The sequence below is a fragment of the Typopeltis vanoorti genome, chromosome 24 (assembly GCF_054136105.1).
Source record: "Typopeltis vanoorti isolate ZY-2024b chromosome 24, IOZ_Tvanoo_1.0, whole genome shotgun sequence".
Classification (NCBI taxonomy): domain Eukaryota; kingdom Metazoa; phylum Arthropoda; class Arachnida; order Uropygi; family Thelyphonidae; genus Typopeltis; species Typopeltis vanoorti.
Window position 1 is genome coordinate 17,611,942 of NC_143572.1, and position 17,398 is coordinate 17,629,339.

Consider the following 17,398-nt stretch of genomic DNA (forward strand, 5'->3'; position numbering starts at 1 on the left):
TATTATAATGTAATAATACATTATTCACTGGCAACTTCTGGAATAAATTGGTACCCCATAGAAAAAAAAAAATCAAAATTCTTCATCTACTTATAAGAAGCTTATAAAAGACCACACGAATGATTTTTATAATTATTATTACAGGCGACTACAAGAAGTCCTTAGACTCATTCAGGGAGGCCCTAAACATCATGTCTATCACAACTATTCGACATTTACACAGTATCTATCATACTTTGCCTTGAACTCATTAACTGTCATAGCATCCACAACAGACTCTGGCAGCTTATTCCACTCATTCACCACTCTAAAAGTAAAAAACCTAGTTCTAACACCCTTACTAACTACATTGTTGCCCAACTTTCATGGATGTCCCCTAGTCCTCCCACCACCAGTCCCGTTCTCAAAAATATCCTCTGAATTAATCCTATAGAAACCCTTCAGTAATTTGAATGTCTCAATCATATCTCCCCTTTTCCACCTATCAACCAATTTCTGCAACCCACAAATCTTCAACCTATTTTCATAAGGTTCATTCCATAGCCTGCTATCATCTTAGTCACTTGCCTCTGGATCCTCTCAACCTCCTCCCCATCAAGAAGAAACCTAGGTGACCAGATCTGGGCACAGCAGTCGAGATGGGATCTTATCAAGGCTCGATACAGAGGAACAATAACTTGCTTATCTCTGCTTGTCAAAGTATTCTTCAGCATCCAAGTGATTTGATGAGCTGATTTAGTCACTTTTGCAATGTGCCCCTAAACTTCAACTCCCCATCCACCAACACTCCCAAGTCCCTGGCCTCATCAATCTCTTGGAGTACAGTTCCACCAATGTGATATACTGCTGCTAATCTTTCCACCCCAAAATGCATAACCTTACATTTTGCCACATTAAATTGACATCCATTCTCCTTAGCCCAGACCACCAATCTATCCAAATCATCCTGCAAAATTTTTACATCTTCTGCATTCATTATTGCCCTACCCAACTTTGCATCATCAGCGAACAAATGAACCGTTCCTCTCAGTTCCTTCCCTATATTGTTAATGAACAAATTAAACAGCAGTGGTGCAAGAACAGAACCCTGTGGCACACCACTAGTCACAAGCCGTCTTTTGGACTCTACTCCTGAGAAAACTATTCTCTGGTATCTCTCCATCAACCATCCTCCTATCCATCTCACCAACCCTACATCCATTCCCATATGTTGCAGTTTACAGATTGGAATTCCATGTGGTATCCTGTCAAAGGCCTTAGTCAGGGCCAGCAGGATCACTATAAACCCTTTCCCTTATCGAGTTCAGCCGTCACTGTGTTACAAAACCTGAGCAAGTTCCTGAGGCCTGATCTACCGTTCACAAAACAATACTGTCCCCCATAGTATCTCATTTTCATTAATCCATTCCTGTATTTTTCCCTTGACTACTTTCTCCAAGACCTTGACAACAACTCCTGATATGCTGATCGGTCGGTAATTTGCAACAGTAGTCTTGGATCCTCCATTATGCAGTGGAACTATTTTCCCCTCTTTCGGGACTAAACCAGACCCGAGCCTCAGATCAAACAATATGGTCAAGGGCACTGACAATTCTTTAGCTGCTTCACGTAAGACCCGTGTTGGTATACCATCCAATCCCACAGATGTATTCACATTAAGGTTCTGTAATGGACTATTCACCACCACTTCATTCACCACAAATCCCATTTAAACTAATGGTTCCTTCAATGTCACCACCTAGATGATATATTCTTGCAAAGTGCTCACTCAGTAATTCCACTATATTGACTGATTCAGTGACCACCCTACCATCGGCATTCCTTAAAGTCATTCTGCCGTGTACAGTTTATCTTTTACTTGCAGCACATTGAAAGAACTGTTTGGGATTCTCTTTAGCTTGCATGGCTAATTTCCTTTCATAATCCGCTTTTGCTTTTCTTACCACACTCGTTACCCTTCTGGCCAGCGCTTTATACCGGTCATGTGCCTGCAGGTCACCTTTCTCCTTAAATTCCTTCCACAGTTGTTTCTTTTTTGCAACTCAAGTTTAACGGTGTTATTCATCCATTTAACCCCTACGTAATTTACTATATGGGGTGCTTAAGGGTCAAAGCTGTATAACTGAGAGGAGACCTCCACATAGCCTTTAAAGGAATGCGGAGAACCGTCCAGGGCTTCTGACCTAATGTCCAATCCTCACCTTCTAGTGGTGAACCCTGATGGGTATCTACTTGGATACTGAACGGACGAGGATGGGCTGGCAATTTGGGATTTAGCCGACCAAACTGTATTCTTATTGGTTAAACCAAAATATAGAATGATGGTACAACATGACAAAATTTCATGCCGGCTGGGGTGTCGCCCGGTTAAACAAGCCCCCCCCCACGTTGTTTTCGCCGGGGGGGGGGTTGTTTAAGCAATCATACCAAAAGTTCCTGTCAAATAAGTCAGCTTGTGCCCTTAGAGAATACAGAGACAAATGTCAGAAAGCTAAACACTGTGTAAAACTAGCTAAACAAAAGTCATGGGAGGACTTTGGCAAGAATATAGAAAATAAATATCAAGAAGGTGGCAAAATATTCTGGAGGTTGTTGAAGAAGCTTAAGAATGGAGGAAAGAGTGCTATAAAAGGAATTAGAGATGATAAAGGTGACATGAAAACGGGAGAAAAAGATATCCTTGAAGTATGGAGTAAATACTTTGAAAAACTGCTAAATGAAACAAGCAGTGATGACAGCACAGTGGTAAAAAACACTGACCAGACAGTCAGGAATACATATCCATACTTGAAGTAGAAAAAGCCATCAAAGGCTTGAAATGTGGAAAGGCAGCAGGAGTAGATGATATTCGACCAGAAATGCTGAAGAATGGTGGTATAAGAATCTTACAGTGGCTGCACTGCATAGTTAAGAAAGTCTAGACAGAGGGACGAATTCCCGATGATTAGAGTAGAGCTCTCATAGTACCCATATATAAAAAGGGAAATAAAACTGCATGTGAGAATTACAGAGTTATTTCCCTACTGAGTGTTCCTGGCAAGATCTATGCAAGTATACTTGAGAAACGGTTGAGAAGAATTGTGGAAGAAAAGCTTGGTGAAGAACAAGCTGGATTCAGGCCAAACAGAGGCTGTCAGGATCAGATCTTCACTTTACGACAAATAGTCGAGAAACCATGGGAATATAACAAAGATCTGTATTTAAGTTTTGTCGATTTGGAAAAGACATATGACAAGGTGCCAAGAGAGAAGCTATTCAATATGCTACAGTTATATGGTGTCAATAGGACATTATATCAAGCAATAATTAGTCTTTGTTTGAGTTGTAAATCAGCAGTTAGGATTGAAGGAAGTACACGAAGATGGTTTAATGTTAAATCTGGTGTGAGATAAGGATGTACATTATCCCGTCTGTTATTCATTATCTGAATGGATCACATATGAAGGAAAGTAGTATTAAACATGATATCAAAATTGGATATGTTAATGTCAGCTCTTTGCTTTATGCAGATGATGTTATACTTCTAAATAAATCCGCTACAAGTCTGCAAGATTCTCTGACTAAATTGAATAGCTGTTGTAATAGATATGGTATGAAGGTCAGCAATAAAAAGACAAAGACAATGAAAATAGGCAGAATCATTGAAAATGTTAACTGTGTTGGGAATGGAGAACCTGTGGAACAAGTAAATCATTTCAGCTATTTAAGCACGATTTTTACTGAAGATGGTAAATTAAATATAGAAATAGACAACAGAATCAACAAAGCTGGTATGGTGGGAAGTCAATTGAATAAATTCATATGGAATAAGAGAGAAATTAGTCGGAACACTAAATTAGCTGTATACAAGACAGTGTTCAAACCAGTTTTAACTTATGGATCTGAGAGCTGGGTCAGAAGTAAAACACTTGACCAAAGACTAGACACTTCAGATATGAGAGTCCTGAGAAAGATTATAGGCGTGAACAGATGGCATCAATGACAGGATCATATTAAAAACAAGGATATTAGGAAAGAACTTGACATTGTCAGCATCCAGGAATGCGTTAGCAGAGCTAATCTCAGGTGGTATGATCACTTAAACAGAATGGGCGAGGAAAGATTAGAAAAACAAGTGTTCTCTGCCAGGTTGGCAGGAAAACGACCGAGAGGAAGACCAAGATATAGGTGGATTGATACGGTACAAAGTGCTTTAGTCGATAGAAATATAAGTTCTGATAATATTAGAGTGTTGACAAGTAACAGACTGATTTGGAGGAAAATTGGACTTAGGAAATTAATAATGATGTAAATTTTTTCATGTAGTACTATCATATCCTGTACACCCCTTGAGGGTACATGGCGGGAATTTGATGATGATGATGATGAAAGTTTTAAAGCGAATAAAAGTTGAGTAGCTCTCAGATGTGAGAAGTAGACTAAAATACACAAAGATTATTGAAGAAAAAATGAAAGAGTTTGAGAACAGGAATCAAACCTTGGAGATTCAGTGGCAAACTCTGAAGAAAACCTTGATTGATTCTGCGAGAGAGGCATGTGATGAGGTTGTCTGTAAGGATAAAAAAATCAGAATTCCCTGGTGGACACAGGAAGTTAAAGAGGCAGTGAAGGAAAAGAAGAAAGCATACCAAAAGTTCCTGTCAAATAAGTCAGCCTGTGCTCTTAGGCATGTGGTGAGGTTGTCTGTAAGGATAAAAACATCAGAACTCCCTGGTGGACACAGGAAGTTAAAGAGGCAATGAAGGAAAAGAAGAGAGCATACCAAAAGTTCCTGTCAAATAAGTCAGCTTGTGCTCTTAGAGAACATAGAGACAAATGTAAGAATGCTAAACACTATGTAAAACTAGCTAAACAAAAGTCATGGGAGGACTTTGGCAAGAATATAGAAAATAAATATCAAGAAGGTGGCAAAATATTCTGGAGGTTGTTGAAGAAGCTTAAGAATGGAGGAAAGAGTGCTATAAAAGGAATTAGAGATGATAAAGGTGACATGAAAACGGGAGAAAAAGATATCCTTGAAGTATGGAGTAATTACTTTGAAAAACTGCTAAATGAAACAAGCAGTGATGACAGCACAGTGGTAAAAAACACTGACCAGGCATGCAGTCAGGAATACATATCCATACTTGAAGTAGAAAAAGCCATCAAAGGCTTGAAACATGGAAAGGCAGCAGGAGTAGATGATAGTCGACCAGAAATGCTGAAGTATGGTGGTATAAGAGTCTTACAGTGGCTGCACTGCATAGTTCAGAAAGCCTGGACAGAGGGATGAATTCCCGATGATTGGAGTAGAGCTCTAATAGTACCCATATATAAACAGGGAAATAAAACTGAATGTGAGAATTACAGAGGTATTTCCCTACTGAGTGTTCCTGGCAAGATCTATGCAAGTATACTTGAGAAACGGTTGAGAAGAATTGTGGAAGAAAAGCTTGGTGAAGAACAAGCTGGATTCAGGCCAAATAGAGGCTGTCAGGATCAGATCTTCACTTTACGACAAATAGTCGAGAAAGCATGGCAATATAACAAAGATCTGTATTTAAGTTTTGTCGATTTGGAAAAGGCATATGACTAGGTGCCAAGAGAGAAGCTATTCAATACGCTACAGTTATATGGTGTCAATGGGACATTATATCAAGCAATACTTAGTCTTTATTTGAGTTGTAAGTCAGCAGTTAGAATTGAAGGAAGTACAGGAAGAAAGTTTAATATTAAACTTTTACAGCACTCTTTTCTCCATTCTTAAGCTTCTTCAACAACCTCCAGAATATTTTGCCACCTTCTTCATATTTATTTTCTATATTCCTGCCAAAGTCCTCCCATGACTTTTGTTTAGCTAGTTTTACACAGTGTTTAGCTTTCTGACATTTGTCTCTGTATTCTCTAAGGGCGCAAGCTGACTTATTTGCCAGGAACTATTGATATGATTTCTTCTTTTCCTTCATTGCCTCTTTAACTTCCTGTGTCCACCATGGAGTTCTAATTTTTCTATCCTTGCAGACAACTTCACCACATGCCTCTCTAGCTGAATCAATCAGGGCTTTCTTCAAGGCTTACCACTGAATCTCCAAGGTTTGATCCCTGTTCTCAAACTCTTTCATTTTTTCTTAAATAATATTTGTGTATTTTAGTCTACAGTTCACATCTGAGAGCTGCTCAACTTTTATGCGCTTTAAAACTTTTTTACATGTTATTCTTTTCAATATGAAATTCAATTTTATCCTGCTCAAGACTAAATAGTGATCACTTTCAATTTCAAATCCTCTGTACACTCTGGTGTCCTGCGCCAGGGAGAAAACATCACTATCAACAATAATATAGTCAATGAGACTTTTCTTATTCATATCCTCTTCTCTCCATGTGAATTTGTGCACATTTTTATGTTAGAACATGGTGTTAGTAATAACCAGTCCATGTCCTGAGCAGAAATCCAACAGATATTTGCCATTATTATTAGCTTTGCTCTTTTCTCCAAATTTTCCCAAAATATTTCTGTATGTCTCAGAATCATTTCCTACTCTGCTATTTAGATCCCCAACAAGGACCAACTTTTCCTTTTTCATTGTGTCAGTTACTTTTTCTAAAGCCTCAAAAAATTCCTCTACTTCTACCTTAGTAGAACCTTCTGTGGGACAATAGGCACAAATAAGTCTCATTGTCCAGTTTCCCATTCTCATATTTGCCCACATTACTCTACTCAAGACTGCCTGCCATTCAAGAAGATTAGCCTCGTATTTTGTGTTGAATACTATGGCTACTCCTTCTTTTCCTTGATTGTCATTGCCTGAATATAACATTTTGTATTTATTGCTCAGAAAGATCTCACCAGTTTTTGTCTTTTTTGTTTCAGTCACCCTATTATGTCGATCTGGTACTTATCTAATTCCTCAGCTAGCTCCATTTCTTTGCCATTCAGGCTTCTTACGTTGATGATAGTACCGATTTTTAACTCAGGTGATGTTGAGTTGGGGTTTATTTTCAGATTTGTTCCAGTAGCTGACTTTTTGCTGTTCGCCCTGGTTCCCTGGCGAAAACAACGGGGGGGGCCTTGTTTAACCGGGCAGCGCCCCAGCTGGAATGAAATTTTGTCATGTTGTACCATCATTTTCTATATTGGTTTAAGCCAATAAGAATACAATTTGGTCGGCTAAATCCCAAATTGCCAGCCCATCCTCGTTCGTTCAGTATCCAAGTAGATACCCAACAGGGTGCACCACGAGAAGGTGAGGATTGGACATTAGGTCAGAAGCCCTGGTCGGTTCTCCGCATTCCTTTAAAGGCTATGTGGAGATCTCCTCTCAGTTATAAAGCCCTAAAAATTTCTTGAGTAAAATGCCAATGTATTTAAAATAAGGGACAATCCTAAGCAAAAACAGGCTATAATAGCCGTAAAAATAATAGTTTTTAAGAGGAGTAACATGGGAATTTTCCCAGAAATAATACCTATATCAAAACAGTTTTCATGTAAGTTTTTTTTAAAATCTATCTCAATTTTTTTACAAATTGAGATAGATTTTACAAAATGTTTACAATATGTTTACAAATGTTTACAATAATTTTTACAAAATGCGGTTCTCCGCATTCCTTTAAAGGCTATGTGGAGATCTCCTCTCAGTTATAAAGCCCTAAAAATTTCTTGAGTAAAATGCCAATGTATTTAAAATAAGGGACAATCCTAAGCAAAAACAGGCTATAATAGCCGTAAAAATAATAGTTTTTAAGAGGAGTAACATGGGAATTTTCCCAGAAATAATACCTATATCAAAACAGTTTTCATGTAAGTTTTTTTTAAAATCTATCTCAATTTTTTTACAAATTGAACTAGCTTCCTCCCTTTAACTCCACCTAAGTTTTGGCAGTTAGTAATAATCTAAGCAAATTGTTCATCAGCATACTGGATAATTCAACCACCCTTCCAACATATTCTTTTTTTTTTATTAACCAGCTCTCCTTCCAAATATATTACACATGTCAGTTCTCTTCTAAATATATCCTTTCCTATGGAATGTCCTTTGCCAAGCCACTCTCAGCACTAATACAACTGGGGTGACCTCCAAGATTTCCACTACTCCTGTCCATTTAATTACTGTTTCTGCTCTTCCAATTCACACATCTGCTCTAAATGGATAACTCAAATTATCCTTGATAGAATGAGGAGCTTCATTTCCTGTTTCACTCAAATTCCCATGGTTTTCTAACTGGTGTTAGAAAATAGGGTAGATATATATAAAAACACACAAAAAAAAGATATGGCTGAAATCGCCTCCTGCTCTCAATGTATGCTTTCTTAGACATCAGAGAAATCCTTAGCAGCTAAGATATAGCAAGTCTCCTGGTCCAGATGGTTCCCATAGTTTCCAAAATTTGTGCTCCAGCTTTAGCACCCACCCATGTCATCTGTATAAGCTGGCATACTCATTTGACATCTGCCTGACAGCATAGAAGCAAGTCTATATTCAGCCAACTCTAAAAATAAAAAAATACAGCCAAAACTTTCATTCTATTGCAGTGGCAGCAGGTGAAATTTTAAGTGGGGGTGCTGCCTATACAAAATAAAACAAATATTATTTTTTTCCTAATCAGTAACCAATTTATTAATAAATAAATCTACAGATTTATTTAATAATAAATTGGTTACTAATTAGGAAAAAAAAGAATTTTTTAAAAATTTATTTTGTATAAGCAGCACCCCCACTTAAAATTTCACCGGCCACCACTGAAGAATCCTCGCTGTGAATAACTTGGGAAGAATGGAAAAGTTCACTAACTTCTCCACTATTTGGAGACTTAGAAATTAATTGGCAGTAACCAATATGGGTTCTGATACACTTTTTCCACAGTAGTTCTGATACTCTTTTCATAGCCAACCTCAACCCATATAGACACAAGCCATGGAAAAATTTGGACAAACCTGTGTGGTTACCCTAAACATTGCAGGAATTTGATTGGGTCTGCCAGAGAGGCTTTTTTTTTTTTTTTAAAGCCTTTTTGATCTTATGATGTATCGTTTGGTCCCTTGCAATTGGATTGGAGTTTTCTCTCTTCAAATTTCAGTCAAAGATACTTTCCAGCTCACTGGCACTGTACTTTCCCCCACACTTTCCCTCCTATATATATGAATGATTTTCTCACACTAACATCAACTCCTATACCTAGATTTTACCAATGACAATACACTCATTTCCTCTTCTTTACTTGAAAAAACCCTGTATTGCTGAAATGATCCAAGCTTCAAGGTCTTTCATAACAAGTATAGAAACTAAAAACATAGGACTGTGTTTTTAGTAGAAGTAGAAAATCTCACTTCCCTTCCCCTTTAACTTTGATGACATTCAGACAAGACCAGACAAGTTCATCACAAACACAGTCTTCTGCCTCCTAAATACTTGGACTTTTCCACTCAAGTCTATTTCTTACCTATTCAATGAATAATATATAAATCATAATTCACCTAAATTTAGAATTACTCTAACATTTTAGATGGTGCATCAAATGCTTGTTGCTATCTGGACGAGGATAGTTCGCTTAATAAAGGACCCATTTCTCACAGATTCACCTTTGCATTTTCATAAACATCCTCTTTCAGTCTTATATCTTTTGAGATATAAGTCACCTACATCAATTCACTTTTCCTCTAAACATGTAAAAATATGATTTTTACCAGGTTGTGCCTAAAGGGAGTCCAGCAGCTTGCAGGAGAAAATATTTGAAGTCACATTTGGGGTTTGGCTACTCCTACATGGGAGTGTTGACTGTTAGTCCTTCATCATCCCTGTTGTACAAATTTTCTTAATATTTCATTCACTACCAAGACAGATAAAATAAAAAATTGTAGATATATTGCAATTAAAAAAATCTCCCAGAAAAAAAAAAAACACAAAAAAGTCAACCATTATCCCCCTATGCCCAATAGTCGATTGCCTAGACTATTTATAAACTTGCCCAGCAGTTAGCTAAGTTTCTTGCTCCCTTTACTGGTAACTCTTCTACTTTTGTAAAAAAAAATTTTTTTAAAATTCAGTCCATTTCATATCATTGGGTAAAAATCACATCCTTAAAAATTCATACATTATGGTTAGCTTGGATATTTGCTTTATTTAATAATGTACCACTAATAGACACTCTTAATTTAATAAAGTCTAATTTCCCCCTGATATCTTTGAATTATTCAAATTTGCCATGTGTGAGGTTACTTGACATGGGAAGGAAAAATCTACAAACAGAGTAATGGTACTGCTATGGGTTCCCCCCCCACACACACACATAAAAGACATCTGCTACCATTATTATGGCAAGTCAGGATTGGCAGACCATGTTTTATACACCCTTTAACACAGGATCAGATGGAAGAAAACCTTCTGGTATTTAGAAGTGGTTACAGATCAGAAAGACTGTTTTTAGAGTCAGCCATGGCCATGAAGAATTCTACTAACCTGAACAAGTATGGTTGCATTAATTTGCCAAACATTTGGAAGACTTATCTTAAGATCAACTCCTACACAGCTGTAATATTTCTTCTTTTTCACAACATTGGAGGGTGCCAAATTAAGTCTCTTTTTTAGATCTTTTGTCTGTTGCAATAGGAATTGTTTCACTCACTCATTGTTGTGTGTAAACTATAACATGCTGTTTTGTGCTCTGAAGAAGCTCAATGAAATCAGTGAAATATAAGTCAATTAATAAACATCTTTTTTTTTAATAAATTAATTCATTTGGTGTTGTTAATACCATTAAAATAAGTTATGAATAATGTTCAACAATGAAATAACCATTATACTTATATTTTACATTATGCCAATGAAATAACCATTGTCTTCCACCCATAAAAACTCTTAAAGTACATAAATTCACAGATTCCTTAACCACTGATGAAGGATATTCCACACATTTTGTACCTGAACACACTAAAAAATGTATTTTGTATATTTATTCTAACTCTTCTTCACTAAATTTTTATTAAATCTTCTGAAGGAGGATGGTTCATAAATATGCAAACCTCCTGGTATATATCTATCTTATATATGCTCTAACTAGATGGAGTCAATTAAATCTTCTCTCCATCTCCTGTTAGATAAATTCATCTGATTGCAACCAATCAAATGATTCTCATAAATATCAGGATACAGTCCCTCTTCAAGTTTAGCCAATCTTCTCTGAATACTCTTGATTTTCTTGACATCCATTAAAAACTTTTATAAAGCTGGGAGCTATAAATTAATATCAAGCTGACTAAAAACTTGTATAATGGTATTCTTACTTCCTTACTCCTTCACATGATGTTTCTTTTAATTAATCAATCTTACAATTCTGCTGAATTTTACTAGTTGTCTTACCAATGTGATGATTCCTGAACTTAAATTTCCCATCAATCAAAATAACCAAATCTTTGTATTCAACTTTCCTTTTCTAAAGACTATCCATTCAAATCCATCTAATATGACCTTCTTACTGAATTAGATATACAGCAAGTTCTGACTTACATGGATTTGCAGACACAGAGATGCAGTATGGTTTAAAATTTGGACTGGTTAAGAAAAATTCCATTTGGACTTAGACTAACAACAACATCTATCAAATGCCACTTTAAACATAACAGATGACTTTCCTAGTAAGCTGATGCACTGCTAATGTGGCGTCGTCATTTTGTTTGTTAACAATGCATGCTTACAAAATGAATGGGTCAACTGTTAGAACTATTATAAAATATAAATTTCACATTACACGGCACATGAAAAGTTCAACAATGCAATCTACAATGACTTCCAAAAAAAAAAGGCATACTCACAAAAGAAATGGTTATTAGTGATTTGGACTGAAGAAAGGCAGTAATGAATGCTAATGTCAACACTTATACAAGAGAAAATCCAAGTTGCTGCTGCATACTATAAACTGATATATGGGGGGGGGGGGGAATTGCAGTAGCACTGACTGCACATATGTATTGTACAGACTTTGTATATAATACATACACTATTAAATATCATAATGAACATATATTATTTGCATTAGTTTTCTTATAGTTACATATGCTTTTATATTTACATACTTGAAAGTATATGAATAAACTTTCATTTCCTCGGTTTTCTTTCCATAAGCAGAAATTGTTGGCTTTTAATTATCCTTTGAAACAAACATACTGGCAAAAATTCATCATATTTAAGCACCATTCAACTAATGCAGATTTTCGACTTGTTTGGAAACCTTCGAAACAAATTACTCTAAATAAAAAATAAATATGGAATAAAACAGAAATTAGTCTAAAGAAACTAACTGATACAAAGACTAGAGACCACATACAAGAGTTCTGGTAAAAATGGAACAGATGGAAAACAGCAGAATCATATTAAAAATGAAATATTAAAAAGAAACTTGATATTGTTATCATTCAAGAATGTGTGAGTAGGGCTAACCTTGGGTATTCAAAAGGTATTTGATGAAGAAGACCATCATGTAGGAGGACTGATGCAATTTATAAGGGCCTTAGAAGACTGAAATATAAGATAACGATACTGGAATCCTGTGAATAACAGACAAATGTGGAGGAAGATTGTGAGTAAGATGTTAGTAATAATGTAAACTTTTCATGTAATACCATCACAGTATCTTATACATATTAGAAGTTTCATAATGTATGGGGGAAACCATTTAAAAATAAATAAATAAATAATAACTCTTCCCGTACGTTGGGAAAATCCTGTGCACACACATTGGTCCATATATATATATATCATAATACTTTCCAATTAAGAAACAAGTAATACTCAAGAAATGTGTACTTAGGGATAATAAAAAACATTGCAAAAATATCACCAATCCCTATGATAAAAGAATTATTTAAAAATTGCAATTTATTTATAAATACATATACTAAAGAAATAAAAACAACATCTCTTAAAAACAAATTAAACTAGCTATAGTGCAACAATTTTCCAACAATTTTATTGTTAAGCACATAAAAATTCTTCATGTATGTACTAGTACTGCCTGATATATGGATAACTGTTTGAGAGCAGCATATTTGTTTCCAAAACAAACAGTGAAGGATAAAAAATTCCTTTAGTAAAATTCTAGTAAATAAAAATAAATAAACAAATAAAATAAATGCCATATTTATCTGGCACTAAATGAATTTGAGAAAGGTAGGGAAGGGATATCCTATATGATTATTGTAACCAATCTAACTGAAATAACATTTAAAAAGGTAAAACAAAACTTACTGCAGTACCAAAAGGAAAGGAGTCTGGTATATCCTTACAAGTAAAAGGAGCAGAATTAGCCATGCCACAATGATTAGGCCCACTTAATATTTTATGGGATCTAGAAATTTAAGGGTAACAATTCAGATAATAATAGTACAAACATCTCTCATCAGCTTACAAGAAAGAAAGGGCAAAATTTGACATATAGTCACAATATATATAATTATAATCAGACTGGAAATAAACAAAATGAAATAAATATGACAGTAATTAAGTAAAAATCTAAAAATGCTTGGGACTGCATGTATAATGATCAGAAGCCAGGTTCATCTGAAACATCTTTATTCTGCATATTACCACAATGACAATATAACTGACTGGAAGAAAAATAATTGCAATTTAAATTTAATAAATTACCATATTAACTAAGCCTTCAAGCTAGCACACTGAACAATTAATGCAAATCTGTTAATAAGATAATGTGATGAGAAGATGTGAGAACTGTGCTCAGCAACAGTGATTATTTATACTTAACAAAAAAAAATGTCCAGAAAATTTTAAAAAGTGAAAAGTAAAAAAAAATTTTTAATATTCAATTATGGAAAATAAACTAAATGCCAAATCCAGTGATGACAAATTTTTCTTGGCAAGCATACCACTTTTAATATTTTACATTATCTCATTTGTTTTCCCCTCCTCTCACCCATACAACTACACATTTCTATTGTAGCCAATTTGTTCTCATTTCAGAGATCATATATTACTAGTCCCTCTTCCATGGATCTGTCAACATTCTCCTCATCCACCCCTCCAAAAAAAAGTACAGATGGCAAAATCTGTGAATAGCAGGTTAACAGCCATTAATGAAACGTGCACAAAAACAGTCTTTTTAATCTCCTTTTCTTCATTATAGCAGAGTAATTTATTATATTTTCCCCACAGTTCTAACAATGTGCCACCTAAATTTCAGCAACTTGTCAACAAATACTCCGTGTGTCTGTATGACAATATTTCTTCTATCTTTTCTGCCTTCTACAACAATGCATCCTTACCAACAGAATAGCAGTCCATCCTTGCTTTCCAAATTGTAAAAGATTGCACTCAGTAACACTGGAGTAGCTGACTAGCTGCATACATGAGTGTGCACATAGAGTGCATGCAGACTACTCAAATCCATTTGGAGAGGTATGACACTACTATCATATTATTTCCAACTTTGCATTAGTTACAATCAACTAAAGTTTGATCAATCTCTCATATCATTATCAGATAAGTTAAATAACAATGGTCTTAAAATAGAACCTTATGGCACATCACACTCGTTACATCCCCCCCACCCACACACGACTTGCTGACAGCTATTAGACAACCAATCTCCTATCCAAATCATACCTTGATTCAAATTTTTTTTTTTTTTTTCAATCAAACCTACAGAGGAAAGGCTGCAAAACCTATGTAATGCATGTGGGTAAGAGATTAAGGGTGAAAGCAAGAATTGGTTGATGTTTCTTGAATTGCTGAATGTTGCAGTCACTGTTAAAGATAGAAGTGAAGGGAGTTATTTCTAAAATACAAGGGAAGATGGAGTGAAAGGAGAGGGAAGCGAATTTGATAGGTCGATTTGACAGATTTTAAGGACATTAAAGAAATGATGACCAGTAGCTGCTTATGTTCTTGCAATCTTGGGAGAAAGTGGAAGAGTGATGATGGTCATTTCAGCAGAACACTATCCATGAAAGTACCTATAGATGATGCATAAAGCAAAAACAGGATATGTGTAGGAGAAAGCAACTAGAATAATTCTGAAAGAAAGATCAATTAATCAGACTGCCATTTTTTGAAAAGCATAAGGGAAGATTCTGGTGCATCATCCTAAGGTTGGGCAGATTAACAGCCCAAATGTTAATCAATCAAACTTTACACTTTTTTTTAATTTTTTTTTAATGATGAAGATATGGCTGAGATATGTTTGTAATAGGAAAGGCTCAAGTGCAAGTAGACAAAAAAGAAAATTCGAATCATATTTGGACTTCTGAATATCAAAAGTCAAGGGAAGTGAAGTGGGATTTTTCTTGTGAGAAATAAGACAAGAGAGCATTTTTCAATAAGGCTATCCTCACAACCACTGAAGAATAGTATGATCGGAGTTTAAGGCAATAGTTACAGAAGATATGGGACATGAGTAATAAAGATTAAAAAGATGATATAGGACAAGTGCTCATTCTGGAGCATAAAGATGAATATCATTAGGACCACATGACCTGTAAATGTAAGATATCCAAAGATTCTTCTGATAATCTTTATAATCAGAAACTAGAGTAGACATGAATTGAATTAAAGGATTGAGCAGGAGTTGAAGGACAACTTGTCACTTTTCTATCTTTGTTTCTTCTATCTCTATCTTTGTTTGATTTTGCAATGGTACATCATGATGAGTTAGAAGTGGATACACAGAAGCAGAGGTTCATCCAACATCCTTCACAAGAGACTTCATCAGAAGGCTCAAAAGCCATTTGTATTTGTGACGCTGAAGTTTTTTTTCTCAAGCTGTTTGTGATGTGCTAAATTTTTCTTTCTTGTTGTAAAAACAGGGCTCAATAGTGATCAGGGATTTGGGTGGAATGCAGAATAAAGGTTTCATTCTAGTTCCAGTATCACTTCTACAAAAGAGAAGTCACAAAGTCTATACGCAAATTAGTGCTATATGTAGACTGGAATCAAGAGCCAGAGGTTCTTTAGGAAATACTTTATTGGGAAGGTTATTCCACAGAATCAAGATAGATGGACTGAAAGATGAACGGGAGTAGCAAATTTGGTGAGCCAACAGTTCAAACGTAAAAGTAAGTTGAGCAGCAGCTGCTCATTTTATTGTAGGTTTAACAGAAATGGGAAGGGGGGGGGGTATGATGGATGTCATTTCTGCTGAACAGCTAAGGAAATATCTGTAAAAAAAAAAAAAAAAAGATAATGTGAAAACCTGGTGAAGAAAGTCTGTATTCACTGATGACATTGTGTAGCAAACAACAAACTAGAACTCAAAGAAATGATGATGAACTAAATAGTATTGAATAAAGTAAGAAAGTATGGAAAAACTAAAATAATGACAAATAATGAGGAAAACCAGATAAGAAAAACAAATAACAATAATAAAATAGAGTAAGTACAAGAATATATATACCTTGGAATGACCTTCTATATTAGGTAAAAAAAACTTTATATGAAGCAATAAAAAGAAATCAGCTACGATGGAATGGCTTTGGCAAACGAAAAAAATTTCTCTCTAGCAAAACAAAACCTGCACCTGAAAACAGAGCTAAACTTTACTAATGTGTCATTGTGATTATGACATACAGATCAAAGACATGTCCAAATAAATAAGAAAACAAATACAGAATGAGAAAAACTACATAAAACTGGAAGAGCGCCATGCTGAACATCAGACTACAAAACAAAATAAAGAATTAAGATATAAGAAGAAACAAATGTGTTGGCTATAGATGAAGAGATTTTGAAATTAAAATGGAGAGTAACAGGACATACTGCACAGATGAAAATTGATTGACAATCGCCAATATGAAGGAAGACAAATGGCTAAATGACCCGAGAGAGAAAAAGAGAAGAAGGATCTCTTAGTGGAGATGACCAGATAATGTTGGCATTGACACGTCTTCGACAGAAAAGGGGAAAAAAAAATGGAGCAAATGGGGGAAAGCCTATAACCAAAAGTGGTTATAAAAAAGGACCAAGAAGAACAATATATCCAAAAACGCATACATAGCTATGAGTAAAATGCTTCTATTTATTTTTGTTTGTTCTTAAAAACAACTAAATATTTGGAGCTGATATAGTTGCTCACAGTTACTGAAGGTTTTTCTATTAGAAATCTGGCTGGATAGAATGGTCTTTTGAAGAGAGAAAAAAAAAGTGGATATTGCATTGTAAGAAAGACAGCCAGAACTAGCCATGAAGTGGATTGGAATTCAATCATCATGCTTAATTGCTATGCAAAAAAATGTGAATATGTTTCCAAGGAGACAGTATTGAAAAGAAACTGAAGAATATTTAATCCAAATGGCCATGCAGCATTTTATCATCTACTCTAGACATATTCGATTAAAAAATTTTTTTTTTTTTTTTTAAAAGTATAATTTTCATCCCTGCATCTCATATATAGTAGGTTAGATGCCATTTTTAAAAAC

The 17,398-nt window shown here is 35.2% G+C and overlaps 1 protein-coding gene across 3 annotated transcripts in view; it reads right to left on the bottom strand.

Annotated features, from left to right (window-relative positions):
* Nucleotides 1–17,398, bottom strand: part of LOC150092959 (uncharacterized) — a 538,308-nt gene that overhangs the window by 504,379 nt on the left and 16,531 nt on the right. For all 3 annotated transcript variants that reach the window (XM_090413661.1, XM_090413660.1, XM_090413659.1), the window contains exon 2: nt 13,218–13,317. In XM_090413661.1, the coding sequence (XP_090269787.1) occupies nt 13,218–13,317 (100 nt within the window). The remainder of the gene's footprint in view (nt 1–13,217; nt 13,318–17,398) is intronic.